Source organism: Eucalyptus grandis, chromosome 8, assembly GCF_016545825.1.
Source record: "Eucalyptus grandis isolate ANBG69807.140 chromosome 8, ASM1654582v1, whole genome shotgun sequence".
NCBI lineage: Eukaryota > Viridiplantae > Streptophyta > Magnoliopsida > Myrtales > Myrtaceae > Eucalyptus > Eucalyptus grandis.
The window spans coordinates 61,321,134-61,337,997 of record NC_052619.1 but is presented as its reverse complement, the minus strand read 5'-3'; the positions used below and the strand labels follow the sequence as shown (position 1 = coordinate 61,337,997).

At 43.1% G+C, this 16,864-nt stretch overlaps 1 protein-coding gene across 1 annotated transcript; it reads right to left on the bottom strand.

Annotated features, from left to right (window-relative positions):
• Window positions 1-6,795: 6,795 nt before the first annotated feature.
• On the bottom strand, window positions 6,796-10,674 carry LOC104415436 (calcium-transporting ATPase 12, plasma membrane-type). Its single transcript, XM_010026722.3, is given in 1 exon segment — window positions 6,796-10,674. A coding segment is annotated over 1 exon segment (3,879 nt).
• Between the last annotated feature and the right edge of the window lie 6,190 nt (window positions 10,675-16,864).

The following is a 16,864-nucleotide window of genomic DNA, read 5'->3' as shown; positions in this document are numbered from 1 at the left end:
AAAGTTTTATCTTCATTTTCCTTAAATCTGGTGAGTGACAAGAATGTTTCAGCTAAAATAGTGTTGACAAAACTAATCTCGGCACATGCTTGTTTGACCACCAATGTGACAGAAGGATTAATGGTGCCTTTACGAAGAGGAAAAACAATAAACCCGAAGAAGGCTAGAAGGAAAATCTTACTTTTTAAAAGAGTGTCAGCATTAAACTCTGACCTAGGAAGGAGAAATGACATGCATGATAATTATCTTTTAACACTCTTTTTATTTGATTCTTATCCATCCTGAGAAAGTCAGACAAAATTGATTCAGGTTCTAATTCAAGGGGTGGGTTTATTAATTCCAATTCCAAAGGTTTTCCTATGGCAATGCTGTATTCCTCCAGAGTCGGAGTCAACTCGTGCTTACCAAATATGAACGTTGATGTTTGGGGCGCCAGAAATGAGCAAGTGCTTGCATGACACCACTTTGGACATCGATATCAAGGAGGGGAACAAGGCGACCAAGTCTTTTTTCCACATAGCTTTGACCATCATTACCGAGACGATCCCACCATGATTTGAGTTCAACCTTTGGTGCAGGCATGAATCGAATGTCGGACCTTCCCATTGTTTATAGACCAAGACTCGACCAACCTAATGTCATGGACCGACCAAAGACATAATAAGGTAAGTAAATTGCATGAGTAAATGGTAGAGAACTTACTTTACTAGGCGATTAAAGCAATCACATAGACAAGCACATGAAAAGTGGGGTTCGATTTCTAACTAGGAAGGCTAAGCAAAGTGGAGTTAAAAGGGTAGGATGACTAGTCGCAGCCTTACATACTAAATCAAATCCTCTTAACTCCGACTCTGTCAAGAATGATACCCCAATGCGGCGCAGTCTTGCAGGCAGAGGTACACATTCCTGACACCAAGAAAGAAACTTTTGGGATTGAGTTGGGCAACCTCTACTACGCGGCCTCGCAGTCGAAGTCGTATCCAACTCAATACCATCCTAAGTGTCCTAGTGCGGCCCAGGTCCGGCGGCAGGTTGTTTGTGCAATAGTGTAGTGTTTAATGCAAGGCATGCACAACAGTTTATATCAAACAACACTTCGTTCACGAAAATAAACCATACATTCCTACACATCCCTACAAAACAAAGGTTAGCAAACACTTCCCATTATACCTCCCATCATGCAAGAACATTTAACACCTTAAACATTAGGGACGTACTTGGGATCTTCGCTGCCAAACAAAAATATTTTTTCAAAAAGAAAATTGGCCTAAGTCCACTAAGAGTTTCAACTCAAGTCCCCAGCGGAGTCGCCAAGCTGTCGCGACCTCCCCGAAGCGGGTTGGACCACCTAAGGGTTCGACTAATGGATTGTTAAGCCTAGACGTAACTCGAGCTCTCCCAAGCCCATACCAATTCGCGACTTAGGTTCAAGTTCTTAATATGCAGATGATTTTTATCATGGAGTCGCCACTAATCTATTTTTGGTAGGTCGATTAGAAACCCAAGTAAAGTAATAGGAGAATTACTTCATTCCTACGAACTAGAGATTAAATGAGTTCGGGGACTTGGTTACACTAGACTTGTCTAATGCCCTTTCGGTACCTTTTCTTTTTATTTTGAAAAAAATATTTTGCAGGCAACTTGAATTGATTTAAATTTACTTCCCTAACATGTGAGGTGATCATACTGGTGCACAAACCACCAATTTTAACACCCAGATAAAGTAGTGAATAAATTGCAGGACTTACCTCATAGCAACGAAAGCATCTGCATTGTTAGATCAGAATTCACATCAACACCCGTAGATATGATTTCTAATTAACACGCAATTTCTTTTTTGTTTTCACTTATTTAATAAAAATCATGCAATATGCAATGCATGCTACTAATCTAACATGGAATAATATGACATGATAATATGGCCTAAACTATATGATGCAAATGCGATGTTTTTGTGTTTTCTTAATAAGCATGCAATATATCCTAGAGAATAAAATTAATTCTAAGACAATTCTTTTGGTATTTTTCATGAAATTCGAAATGAAAATTGTCTAATAATTAAATGTGCAATCTAAATTAACCAAATGGCCTAATTCTAATGACGAGCAATTTCTAATTAAATGAACCTAGCGATAATTACTAAATGACGTGCATTTCATGAACCTAATTCTACATGACATGCGCATGATTTTTTTAATGAAAATTCGTAATTAAAATTGCTAATATATATATATATATATATATATATATATATATATAACTAAAGCGAGACCTTATCTATTTTAAGTTAGGATTAGACTAATCTAACTCCTATCTCAACTTAGAAAATTATCTCATCATGCAATTTAATTCAAAAGATTTTATCTAACCTAGATGCCATCTAAACATGCATTTTTAAAAAAACTATCTATTTTATCATGTAATTTTATCTAGGAAAATCAATTCTAATCTACATGAAATGCAAATGCAATTTTTTTTTGTATTTTTAAAAAAACACAAAATCCTCCATGGTTGTTTCGCTGATAAAATCAATAAATTGATCTTAAGCCTTAAAGACCAAGATATCAATTTTATTCTCGCGTGATTAATTATTCCATCTAAAGCCTTATAGATGAAATAAAAAAATCATTGTGCGGTTGCGAATTAAGTGGTACGTCGTACGTCGGGGATTTTCAAACATGCATCAAGAACTAATTCAAATAAAGAAACAAAAACATAAAATAACATAACATAAAAAATGAAATATTAAAGATAAAATAACATAAAATAAAATAGATCTACCTAATAAAATAAACCTACCTAATTTGAACTTTTTCCAAATTTGCCTTAATGGGTGGTGCTTTGTGGACCACGATGGAGACTCGGCTCACGGCTAGGATGGCTGCTGGCTTGCTGCGAAGGGCGGCGTGGGCGGTGGGCACGGTCGTCGGAGCTTCAACGAGGGACAGCAAGCTCGGAGTGGGCAGCGAGCTGCGTGGTGGCGTCGCTCGAAAAGGACGGCAGCTGGCGGGCTAGGCGGGCTCAAGCGATTGCTGCAACGGCGTGTAGCGGAGTCGGGCAGAGGAAGGCGCGGTAGCAAAAGGGTGGAACCTCAGCGGCTGACGGAACGGCAAGGGCAACGGCGATGGAACTTCGGGCGGTCAGACGTGCCGGGTCGTCGCGGGTCAGTGCGCACAGCAGGTGAGGCGACGCGCGGCGGAGGTGGAGGTGCGGCGTCGGCTGGTCGTCGAGGACAGAGGCGGAGGCGGAGGCTGGCTGTGGGCTTCGGGACGGTGCTGCTGGTGTTCGGGCGAAGACAGTGGCGGGCGCGGCGATGGGCAGGGCGCGGCGACGGGCGAGCAGAGGCGCGGGTTGTCGGCTTAATGCAGCAGCAACGTACAGGACTCGGCGTTGCGACAACGGGCGTAGCGACGAGCAGGACTCAGTGACAGGTGCTACAGCTTGCGGGCGTCACTCGTGGCTTCGAACCGTGGCAGTGCGGGCGTGGTGGAGCGGCGCGGACATGTGCAGGCATGAAGAAGAAATAACAATCCAACGTCCATTTTCTCCCCCCTCATTAATGCATGCACATGCACGCATGAAACGGGGGACGTGAAAATTCTACAGACGCCTACAAGAAGATGGACTAACATTTTTATAATTTATCCTTGCTGAAGAGTAGATCGGTGGCCACCATATTTGAAAAAAAGAACCGAACGTGAACAGCAAGGAAAAATTACGACTTCCTCTGTTCACTGTTCACACTAAAGTCGGTTGTTGCCTATAAATAAGCAAGGATCCTCGGCTTAAAGGGAGGCTCGAGAGAAAAAAATTTCCGGGAGAGGTTTGTGAGAACTATTAAAAAGAGAGCCCCTAGAGAGACACGGGAGCGAAAAAAAAAAAAGAAAAAATTTCACTGTGAGGGGCTTCTCCCTTGGTTAAAAGAAGAGAAATAGAGAGGTTTGTCGAGAGAAAAACAAAAGGTGAAGCCGAAACAGAAAAAGGTACACTGAAAGTACACAGAGAGAGAGAGAGAGTACTGAGAGACGGAGAAGGGACGTGTGAAGGAGAAGCGCCCACTGTGTTCTTCTCCTTATTTGGACTTTCCGCCGGCTTTCGCTGCCCGCGTCCGCTCCACCACGCCTGCACCCACGGTTCGAAGCCACGAGTGACGCCCGTAGCACTTGTCACTGAGTCCTGCTCGTCGCTACGCCCGTTGTCGCAACGCCGAGTCCTGTCCGTTGCTCTTTGCATTAAGCCGACAACCCGCGCCTCTGCTCGCCCGTCGCCGCGCCCTGCCCATCGCCGCGCCCACCACCGTCTTCGCCCGAACACCAGCAGCACCGTCCCGAATCCCACAGCCAACCTCCGCCTCCGCCTCTGTCCTCGACGACCAGCCGACGCCGCACCTCCACCTCCGCCGCGCACCGCCTCGCCTGCTGTGCGCACCGACCCGCGACGACTCGGCACGTCGACCGCCCGAAGTTCCGTCGCCGTTGCCCTTGCCGTTCCGTCAGCCGCCGAGGTTCCACCCTTTTGCTACCGCGCCTTCCTCTGCCCGACTCCGCTGCACGCCATTGCAGCAACCGCTCGAGCCCGCCTAGCTCCGCCAGCTACCATCCCTTTCCGAGCGACGCCACCACAGCAGCTCGCTACCTGCTCCGAGCTTGCTGTCCCTCGTCGAAGCTCCGACGACCGTACCCACGCCCACAGCGCCCTTCACAGCGGCAGCAAATGCCATCCTAGCCGTGAGTGAGTCTCCATCGTGGTCCACAAAGCACCACCCATTAAGGCAAATTTGGAAAAAGTTCAAATTAGGTAGGTTTATTTTATTAGGTAGATCTATTTTATTTTATGTTATTTTATCTTTAATATTTCGTTTTTATGTTTTCGTTTCTTTATTTGAATTAGTTCTTGATGCATGTTTGAAAAATCCCGACGTCGACGTACCACTTAATCGCAACCGCACAATGATTTTTATTTCATCTATAAGGTTTTAGATGGAATAATTAATCACGCGAAAATAAAATTGATATCTTGGTCTTTAAGGCTTAAAGATCAATTTATTGATTTTATCAATAAACAACCATGGAGGATTTTGTGTTTTTTAAAAATACAAAAAAAAAATTGCATTTGCATTTCATGTAGATTAGAATTGATTTTCCTAGATAAAATTACATGATAAAATAGATAGCTTTTTTTTAAAAATGCATGTTTAGATGGCATCTAGGTTAGATAAAATCTTTTGAATTAAATTGCATGATGAGATAATTTTCTAAGTTGAGATAGGAGTTAGATTAGTCTAATCCTAACTTAAAATAGATAAGGTCTCGCTTTAGTGTTATATATATATATATATATATATATATATATATATATATATATATATTATATTTTAGCAATTTTAATTACGAATTTTCATTAAAAAAAATAATGCGTATGTCATGTAGAATTAGGTTCATGAAATGCACGTCATTTAGTAATTATCGCTAGGTTCATTTAATTAGAAATTGCTCGTCATTAGAATTAGGCCATTTGGTTAATTTAGATTGCACATTTAATTATTAGACAATTTTCATTTCGAATTTCATGAAAAATACCAAAAAGAATTGTCTTAGAATTAATTTTATTCTCTAGGATATATTGCATGCTTATTAAGAAAACACAAAAACATCGCATTCGCATCATATAGTTTAGGCCATATTATCATGTCATATTATTCCATGTTAGATTAGTAGCATGCATTGCATATTGCATGATTTTTATTAAATAAGTGAAAACAAAAAAGAAATTGTGTGTTAATTAGAAATCATATCTACGGGTGTTGATGTAAATTATGATATAACAACGCAGATGCTTTCGTTGCTATGAGGTAAGCCCTGCAATTTATTCACTGCTTTATCTGGGTGTTAAAATTGGTGGTTTGTGCACCTATATGATCACCTCATATGTTAGGCAATTTATTCACTGCTTTATCTGGGTGTTAAAATTGGTGGTTTGTGCACCTATATCATATTATTCCATGTTAGATTAGTAGCATGCATTGCATATTGCATGATGTTTATTAAATAAGTGAAAACAAAAAAGAAATTGTGTGTTAATTAGAAATCATATCTACGGGTGTTGATGTAAATTATGATATAACAACGCAGATGCTTTCGTTGCTATGAGGTAAGCCTTGCAATTTATTCACTGCTTTATCTGGGTGTTAAAATTGGTGGTTTGTGCACCTATATGATCACCTCACATGTTAGGGAAGTAAATTAAAATCAATTCAAGCTGTCTGCAAAATATTCTTTTCAGAATAAAAAGAAAAGGTACTGAAAGAGCATTAGACAAGTCTAGTGTAACCAAGTCCCCGAACTCATTTAATCTCTGGTTCGTAGGAGTGAAGTAATTCTTCCATTACTTTACTTGGGTTTCTAATCGACCCACTAAAAATAGATTAGTGGCGACTCCATGATAAAAATCATCTGCATATTAGAAACTTGAACCTAAGTCGCGAATTGGTATAGGCTTGGGAGAGCCCGAGTTAAGTCTAGGCTTAACAATCCATTAGCCGAACCCTTAGGTGGTCCAACCCGCTTTGGGGAGGTCGCGACAAATGTTAGAGCAGGCATATAGCATGATCACTGATTAATAACCTCATCTCAACAGCAGCTCACCAAGCAAGACCAAAGTACTGAGGTTGAAATAATGGATGGCAATAAACTGTTGATTTGATTCAATAGCCAAAGGCAATTCGACACAATCTAGGAAGATACTTGCCATGCATAAGATCTAGAAATGGTACTTAAAATGCATATAATCTGGAATTTAAAAAACAGGAATGCACTTAACAAGCCAATCAATCGGCCAAGACAAAGCTGCACGTCCTATGCAACAAGCCCATTGTCCCCAGTCCAGCCTCTCAGTGTTCGCAAACCTATTGAGAAACTCAACCATCACCACCTGAAGAATTATGGTCATGCCAATGATGCCCAAGAACAACTTGTTCTTATGGATCCCTTCAAGCTTCCTGGCATTAAATTCGTTGAAGACCTGGCAGAGGACGAAGCAGTTGAAAATAATTGTGTCCCTCTTTTTCTTGTCCACCCCATAAATGGAAGTCCCCTTAAATTGTAGGGTCAGGAGGATGACAACTTGGTACAAGGCCTGAGATATGAGATTCCTCCACATGACTCTGCTTATAAGCGGCTCGGTTCGTCCAACTGGTGGTTTTAGCATGAGCTCATCCGTAGGTTGCTCTGTCGCCAATGCCAAAGCTCCCAGGGTGTCCATAATCAAGTTCACCCAAAGAAGCTGGACAGCTGTCAAAGGGACATCGCCAGAAGAGACCGCAGCAACGAAGTTGATGATGAGGGCAGCCACATTCACAGTGAGCTGAAACTGTATGAACTTTTGAATGTTGTTGTAGACGCACCGCCCCCACCTCAGCACAGTCACCACGGAGGCGAAATTATCATCCAGGATGACGATATCTGAGCTCTCCTTTGCCACCTCAGTGCCTTGGATGCCCATGGAGAGGCCGATATCTGCTTCTTTTAGGGCTGGCGCGTCATTCGTGCCATCGCCAGTGACTGCCACCACGTGCCCTTTCTGCTTCAAGCACCGAACCATCAAAAGCTTATCAAATGGGGATGATCTAGCCATTACCCGGATTTTCTCGATTGCTGCCGTTCTCTGTTCGAGCGAGTAGTTGCGAAACTGCACGCCCTCTACTATGGCTTCGTGTCCGAGATCTTCATCGGGATTGAATATCCCACATTCCAAGGCTATAGCTCTTGCAGTGCGCATGTTGTCTCCTGTGATCATCTTGATGTTCACTCCGGCACTTCTACAAGCCGACACTGCCCTCCTCACGCCTGGTCTGCATGGGTCCTTTATCCCTACTATCCCCAGCAATGTAAGTCCATCTTCCTCAAGTTTCCCATGAACTTGAGCAAGTGAGCCATCGATCTTTTTGTAGGCGAATGCAATGCAGCGCAGGCTTTTGTCTGCCATATTTTTTATGATTGCCCCGAAATCTGACTGCGCTTCATCATTCATGACATTCACCATCCCACTTTGGCTATAATAATCCGAACACAATGCCAAGATCATCTCAGCAGCTCCCTTCCAGTGTACGTAAAGGGCCTGCTCTCCTCTCCTCCTCACAGCAACCCCGATTCTCTTTTTCTCAGAATTGAATGCCTCGACTTGGATTATCTCCCATTCTTGCTTCAGTTCGTCCATCGTCATACCTTATTGGGACACACCCCAAGAAAGTATAGCCTTTTCAGTTGGGCTGCCTGAAATTTCAGGAACAGATGCAGAAGGTTGCATGTGGACAGTTCCCGTCGTGTTGATTCCGATTCCTTGTAGTAGGACTTCAAGGATGCCGGTGGCTATTTCTCTGGATTCATCTACACTCACATGTTCTTTTCCCATACATAATTCGGTCACGCTCATCTCGTTTAATGTGAGAGTTCCGGTTTTATCCGTGCAGATCGTTGTGGCAGAAGCCATGGTTTCACAGGCGGAGAGCTTCCGGACCATGGCGACGTCACCCATCATGCGCTTCATGGAGTAGGCCAGCATCAAAGTGACGGCCAAACGCAAGCCCTCAGGTATAGCCACCACCACAATGGTCACTGCTGCAGCAACCATGCGCACAACAGCGTCTATCACAGCCCCCGACTTGGTCTTCCCGCTGGTGAATTCTCTCTGTCCAGCATCATCTTGGGTGTTTCCAGTGAAGTAGCGGATCATCAAGACGAGAAGCACCAGTACGGCCACTGACACCCCGACCTTCCCGATGAAGGAAGTCAACTTGTTTAGACGGGCTTGGAGCGAGGTCTGTTCATCTAAGTCACGGCTCACGGAGCTCAACATCTCACCCCATACAGTGTTCATGCCGACAGAAGCAACCATCATTCGACCGTAACCGTCTATCACTTTGGTGCCGGAGAGCAAGAAAGGGTTCTCGCTATCCACTTCGATGTGATCGCTTTCACCAGTCATGCTAGACTCGTCAACTCTCAGGGAGTGGCCATCAACAAACAACCCATCGGCCGGAACCTGGTCACCAATCTTCAGATACACGACATCGCCTACGACAATATCAAATATGGAAATTAGTTGCCTCCTTCCATCTCTTACACTCTCCACCTTAATGTTGCTGCTCTCTTTGGAAAGTTTCCGGAACTGCCTTCCTTGCTTATGGTTGCTGACAGCAGAGACGATGACGACTAGAAAGATGGCGATGATTATACTCCCACCATCATACCAACCTTCTTTAAGGCCGTGCTGTTTGATACCAAATGCTAAAGAGAGAACAGCACATGCTATGAGAATGATTATGATCAAGTCTTTGAACGCATCAAGCACAAAACTGAGAAAGCTCTTTGCCGGGGGCTTATTGTACTTATTCGCACCGAAATTATTGGTCCGGCGCATGAGGTCGGTTTCATCCCCACTCAAGCCATTTTCGAGATTTGTCATGAGAATTGAAGCGAGTCGTTTAACGCCACCAAGTTGAGCAAGAGTATCAAAGCTTTTCTCTCTTACCAGGTTTCTCAGGATCTTCTGGCCGACGTCCCGAAGCGAAGGGCAATCTCCTTTACGGGGATTATCACTGTTCTCGACATTGATGGCAACGTAAGAGAGCGTCCGCAACAGGTCTCCCTTCTTCTCGAGGACTTCTTTCGACAGAGACTCGAGAGCCCTTGTGAAGTATATGACCATGAAAGCCAGGCGCCATCTTCGCCTGTGGATGATATTCGTCGAGCTTTCGACATTGATGGCAGTGTAAGAGAGCGTCCGCAACAGGGCTCTCTTCTTCTCGAGGACTTCGAGCTTCTTCTCGAGGACTTCTTTCGACAGAGACTCGAGAGCCCTTGTGAAGTATATGACCATGAAAGCCAGGCGCCATCTTCGCCTGTGGATGATATTCGTCGAGCTTTCGATATTGATGGCAGTGTAAGAGAGCGTCCGCAACTGGGCTCTCTTCTTCTCGAGGACTTCGAGCTTCTTCTCGAGGACTTCTTTCGACAGAGACTCGAGAGCCCTTGTGAAGTATATGACCATGAAAGCCAGGCGCCATCTTCGCCTGTGGATGATATTCGTCGAGCTTTCGACATTGATGGCAGTGTAAGAGAGCGTCCGCAACAGGGCTCTCTTCTTCTCGAGGACTTCGAGCTTCTTCTCGAGGACTTCTTTCGACAGAGACTCGAGAGCCCTTGTGAAGTATATGACCATGAAAGCCAGGCGCCATCTTCGCCTGTGGATGATATTCGTCGAGCTTTCGATATTGATGGCAGTGTAAGAGAGCGTCCGCAACTGGGCTCTCTTCTTCTCGAGGACTTCGAGCTTCTTCTCGAGGACTTCTTTCGACAGAGACTCGAGAGCCCTTGTGAAGTATATGACCATGAAAACCAGGCGCCATCTTCGCCTGTGGATGATATTTGTGGAGCTTTCGACATTGATGGCATTGTAAGAGAGCGTCCACAACAGGGCTCTCTTCTTCTCGAGGACTTCGAGCTTCTTCTCGAGGACTTCTTTCGACAGAGACTCGAGAGCCCTTGTGAAGTATATGACCATGAAAGCCAGGCGCCATCTTCGCCTGTGGATGATACTCGTCGAGCTTTCAGGGTGGTCAAGTACTGCATCAGTTGATGCTTCTTCGCTAGGTTTACGAAGCCCCAGCGAGGACATGGATGAACAACAAACAGAGAGAAGACAAAACTTTGTGCTTGGATAAGCAAAAAGAGTCGGGTTGAGAGGATTTGGTTTTTATAGGTTATTTTGTTGTGTAGGCACATATATAGTGCAGTGTGACGTGCTTCCATATTGCATGAAGTTCCCGGAAATTTCACTGCAGCTTCTTGGATGGTTTCCACGAAGAGGTTTCAGATCCGTCTGTAATCACAATTTCCCAAAATTTGATAATTATCTTTCTTTCTGGGCCGTACTTGTTATGGTAAATGATCTTTATATTTCCATTTCAGTAATTATAAATCACCTTCTCAGAAATTACTGGTGCTACTAGTACTGTAGATAATATCCTTGCAAAAGAAGCTATTAAGCAAGGAATTTATTTGACCGTAAATTTGGGCGAAGGACAATATGAATTTCAAGGAGCTTTCTTTAATGTGTGGTCCACACAAGTTAGCCACTACTTGTCAAATATTAATTTCTCATTTAATTTTGTTTCAGAATATCATTTTTTTTTTGGTTGAATTTGTTTAAGAATGTTGGGCATAATAAAACAGCGTTTGGTCGTCCGAGCAATTTTATTGGATAAGATAAGCTTGATTAGGACAATGATAGGATATAGTATGATTTGAAATATCCTACATAATATCTGGTAATGTCCAAATATGTATGAACAAAACTAGATTAAACGTAAAACATAAAAAAATTAATTCTTTGAGATTTGCCAAAAAAAAAAAAAAAAAAAAACCCTGATTATCGGATTTGTGAAAACTGTATATGATTACTGCCCCCGGCCTGCTGACCACCTCCGCGGTAAGCATGAACAAAAAGAAAAGTCAATGAAAGAAGGCAAATGGAGACCAAATTTCACAGGGGACGTCGGCCAAAAAGGGAGTAGGGCGTGCGATTAAGATGGGACCAATGGAGGGAAGGAAAAATTGAAATAAAACAAAATTATAATTTTGCTCAACCTTAAAACAAGAATAATTGGTTATCAAAGGTCAATTTCTTCACCAACTTATATAATTTGAAGTCCAATTGAGGATCGAAATAAGACACCTCTCTAACCCACAAATTTCCCTCAAATTTGAATTATATTCCTTTTTCTCAGAATTCGATTTCTAAACAAACTTCTTCGATTGAGATCCCATTTGTTGCAAAAAAAACCCACGAAATTTCCTTTCATCAAGTAATTCACGCCAGAGGTCAGAAATCCCTTCAAATTGGTCAATTCAGATTTCCGCTCGTTTTCCAAATCGTCCGAATCGATTTTCCGTAAAATTCCGATCTCACCGAAAAGTCCTCGAAAGATGAGTCGACGTTCCTAAAATGACTCGCGATATGACAGAACTTTCAATTTCTAAAATCATATTCAAATTCGCGGTTAATTTCAATCCGACGCGATTTTAGCATGACCTTAACTTAGGTAGCTTTTAGGAATTTTTGGCGCAATTAACCCGTGGTCAATTTTCTTCAAGCCACACGTACCTCTTCGACACATTGGTAACTCTTGGTTGTCGTGAAAATCTCAAAGTTTCAAATACGGACACAGGGCACCAAAATGATAGAAAAATTAGTCTAGTGCCGATTGACAAGAATTTTGCAAATTAGTGGAATCACCCACGTTTAGCCACACATCTCAATCGAATCAACCTATCTCTGATCTCTGATCAATTTTTAACTGTGCAATAATAACCCTTGCAGACTAGCACGGTCGAATAGCCGATTCCTAGTTGAATTCTCAAGTCTATTGCGTTTATATTCCTTAACGGCTTCGCCTAATAGGTTAGTTATCTCGTGAGTGGTCATATCAGAGAAAAACACTATAATCGCGTCAATGAAAGGCCCAACTTATCCAATCGAAATCAGAACTTGAAATTCAGGATGTCAGTGACATATACTCACTTAAATATAGGAAATGTACTCAATGGTTGTGATTGAAGTGGTCTTCAAGTGAGAAAACGGGGCCCACGCTTGGGTTTTGATCATACCCACAATTGGAAGTATTTGAACTGATTACTCTAATAAAAGCTTCACACCTATAGAAAAGTCTGGGTCAACATTACTCATTTCAATTTAGGACTCAAAAGGATTACATTATTTTCTATGCAAGTGGAGCCTAATTTTTTGAGAAAAAAAAAGAACTTCAATATTAAGTCAAGTTCTAATTCTGTCTTGACCCTTATCTTTTATCTCATAAAAAAACCTAAACTTTAGATCCACTCATAAATTTATAACTAAAGGTGCGAATGGTAACGTTTATGTTCTTTTTTTTGTTCAGGGGAACAAACAAAAGATGTGTTTGCTTCCGGGAACAATTTTTTAACAAAAGAACGCGTTTGGTAACGTTTGTTCCGGGAATAAAAAATAAATAGAAACACGTTTGGTAAATTTTATTCTTTTTTATTTCTTTTAATTTTTTAAACATTTTTATTTTATTTTTCATTTTTTCCTTTCTTTTTTATTTTTTTTTTTCGGCCGGTCCCCCGCCTCCGGCGACCGGCCGACGGGCCGCCCGGCCTCGCCTTGGGTGGGCGAGCTCGGGCCTCGCCGTGGGCGGTGAGCTCGAGCTCGCCCGGCCAAGGTGAGGCTCGGGCTCGCGGGGGGCGGCGACGCCCGGCGAGGTCGCCGACCCTCGAGGGCGTCGCCGGCCCTCGACAGCCACGGCCCAGCCATGGCCGAGGCCGGCGACCGACGAAAGAAAAAGAAGAAAAAAAGAAGAAAAAAAAAGAAGAAGAGAAGAAGAAGAGAGAGAAGAGAAAATGTTTCTTCATTTTTGTTTCTAGAACAAGAAACAACAATTTGTTGTTTCTTTTTTTGTTCTTATTTTGTTCCGGAAACAAAAAAAAAAGAACAAAAACGCAACAAACGCGTTTTACTTTCTTTTTTTGTTCTCGAAACAAAATCCGTACGATGTTCCCGAAACGTTTCTTTGGAACGTTTCCATGCACGCCCTAACTTTTTTTTTCTCATAAAATACCTCAAACTTTAAATATGGTTCCATATTTTGCCTCGAATAAGAAATCCCTATCAACAAGGTAACATTAAAGTTAATTTTCAAAATGAAACCATTACTAGGATATGAAAATTAGGAGGACTAATGGCGATTTTTGGGCAACGAATTTTTTCTTAGACAAAAAAAAAAAAAAAAAAAAAATTGGGGTAGATTTGAGATTGGATTTAAAGGTGAGGTTGTTTTAGACAAAGAAAAAGTTGGGGCAAATTTGGCTTGGACTTAACATTTGAGTTTTTGGTTTATTTTTTCAATGAGAAAAGAAGTTCTGAGCAAAATTGGAACTACACCTCAAGTTGGTTTTTTTTTTTTTTGAGAATTAGGCCGTGTAAATGGTATGTAATAGTTTACAACTTCGCTCGATCCAATTGAAGGGTTGTTTTGATAATTGCCGGCCATAAACACCTCTACTGAAATTTTTTTATCTGCTTACTTGTGCTAAACTTTTTACCAACTCTTTTCTTTTATTCCAGATCAACTTGAAGTTTTAGATCTATTGCGCTACAAAAGAAAGTATGATATAAATGTGTAAATTGATAAACCGTACTAAACTTACTTTTAAGATGGAGTGTTCTTAGGCGATAGTATAGACCTAATTACTCTACCTGGGGCCAATGTAAGGAAAAGTAATTCTAAAAGAGTTAAAAATTTTGTAGCCGTAATGCAAAGTCTTCAAATTCCTCTAACCACACAACCACTTATGAAATATTAAGCCGGTGTCACTAAAATAACTTGCCTTTTTGCAAATGGAAATCACTTATTAAAGGTTTATCTTTACCTTCTTTGTGTGTTTGTTGTTTCGACCTAATCTTTTGATGGTCTCAAATAGGATTTATTCGAGATCTTCCTTCGAATTTAAGTTTGTGCATGCACAAAGAAAAACCTAGAAAGAGTGTACGAGGCTGTGATGAATGACTCAAACGTGATATTTGATTTGTCCACGGAGGAACAATCATTGGGTGGGCACAAACACAACGTATACAGAGAATAGAGTTTTAAATATTTTCGTAGTACAATACACTCGTCTTAATTCCGTAGACAAATCGTTTCTAGACACGTTCTTTTCAAATTACTACATATGATATAAAGGTTCTGAAGAATTTAATTCTTCTGAATCCTTTTGCGAGTACTGATGGCTGTGGTAATTTCTGAGAATTGAGTTATAATTACTGAGGCAGAAATACAAAATAATTTACCATAACTAGTACGGCCTAGAAAGCAAGGTAACCATCACATTTTGGGTAACTGTGATTACAGACAGATCTGAAACCTCTTCATGGAAACCATCCAAGAAGCTACCGTGAAATTTGCAAGGACTTCATGCAATATGGAAACTCTTGTCACGCTGCACTATATATGTAATACATGACAACATAACCTATCAAAACCAGATCCATCCGTTCAACCCCAGTCAGTCAGTGTTTTCACTCCCACAGACTCATCTTCATCCTCTGAACCCGACTCGTTTTGCCGACCCTTTTGTCTTGTCTCTCTGTTGTTCATCCATGTCATCATTGAGGCTTCGTAAACCTATGAAGAAGCAGCAACTGATGCGGTGCTCGACCACTGCGATAGCCCGACGAATATCATCCACAGGCGAAGATGGCGCCTGGCTTTCATGGTCGTATACTTCACGAGGGCTCTTGAGTCTCTGTGAAAACAAGTCCTCGGGAAGAAGGACCTCTGTTGCGGACGCTCTCTTACGTTGCCATCAATGTCGACGTCGAGATCAGTGATAATCCACGTGAAGGGGATTGCCCTTCGCTTCGAGACGTCAACCCTAAGATCCTGAGTAACCTAGTATGAGAGAAAAGTTTTGAATCTCTTGCTCAACTTGGTGGCATTAAACAACTCACTTCAATTCTCATGAAAAATCTAGAAAATGGCTTAGTGGGATGAAACCGACCTCATGTACCGAACCAATGTTTTCAGTGTGAGTAAGTACAATAAGTCCCCGACAAAGAGCTTTCTCAGTTTTGTGCTTGATGCATTGAAAGACGACCATAATCATTCCCATGGCATCTGATGTTCTCTCTTTAGCAGGGAAAAGTGCCAAAAAAAGTCCTAAACCTTTTGCCTTTGTGCCAATTTAGTCATAAACCTTTTTTTGGTGCCGATTCAGTCCTAAACCTTTTTAAGTTGTGCCAATTCAGTCCTTTCCGGCCAATTTTAGCCGGATTTTGCTGACTAGACGCCGGCCGGCTGACGTGGCATGATTAGCGCTAACGTGGACAACTTTTAATAATATTTTAATATTTTTTATTTTTAAATATTTTATAAATACTTTTAATATATATATATATATTTTTTTTTTTTTTTCCTCCAGCCGGTCGCCGGGCGACCGCCCGGCGGCGAGCCGACCTCACCGGATCCGGCGAGTCGAGCCTTGCCGGCCATGGGCGAGGGCCGGCGAGGGCGAGCCTCGCCCATGGCCGCCTCGCCGGATCGGGCCATGGGCGAGGCTCGCCCTCGCCGGATCGGCGAGGTCGAGCCTCGCCGGCCCTCGCCGGCCATGGGCGGGCTGGCGGGTGAGCCTCCCCCATGGCCTGATCTGGCGAGGTGGCCATGGGCGAGGCTCGCCCTCACCGGATCGGCGAGTCGAGCCTCGCCGGCCCTCGCCGGCCATGGGCGAGGCTCGCCTCGCCGGATCCGGCGAGGCCGGCGAGGGCGAGCCTCGCCCATGGCTCGATCTCGGCGAGGTCGGGCGAGGGCCGGCGAGGCTCGACCTCGCCAGATCCGGCGAGGCGAGCCTCGCCCATCGCCCATGGCCGGATCCGGCGAGGCGGCCATGGGCGAGGCTCGCCCTCGCCGGATCTCGGCGAGGTCGAGCCTCGCCGGCCCTTGCCCATGGTGGCGAGGCTCGACCTCGCCGGATCCGGCGAGGTCGGCCTCGCCCTCGCCGGCGATCGCCTCGGCCGGTCGCCGGACCCCGGCGACCGGCTGGAGGAAAAGACAAAAATAATAAAATAATAAAAAATAAAAATAAAAAATATTTAAAAATATTAAAATATTAAAATATTATTAAAAGTTGTCCACGTCAGCGCTGATCATGCCACGTCAGCCGACCGGCGTCCAGTCAGCAAAATCCGGCTAAAATTGGCCGGAAATGACTGAATTGGCACAACTTAAAAAGGTTTAGGACTGAATCGGCACCAAAAAAAGATTTAAGACTAAATT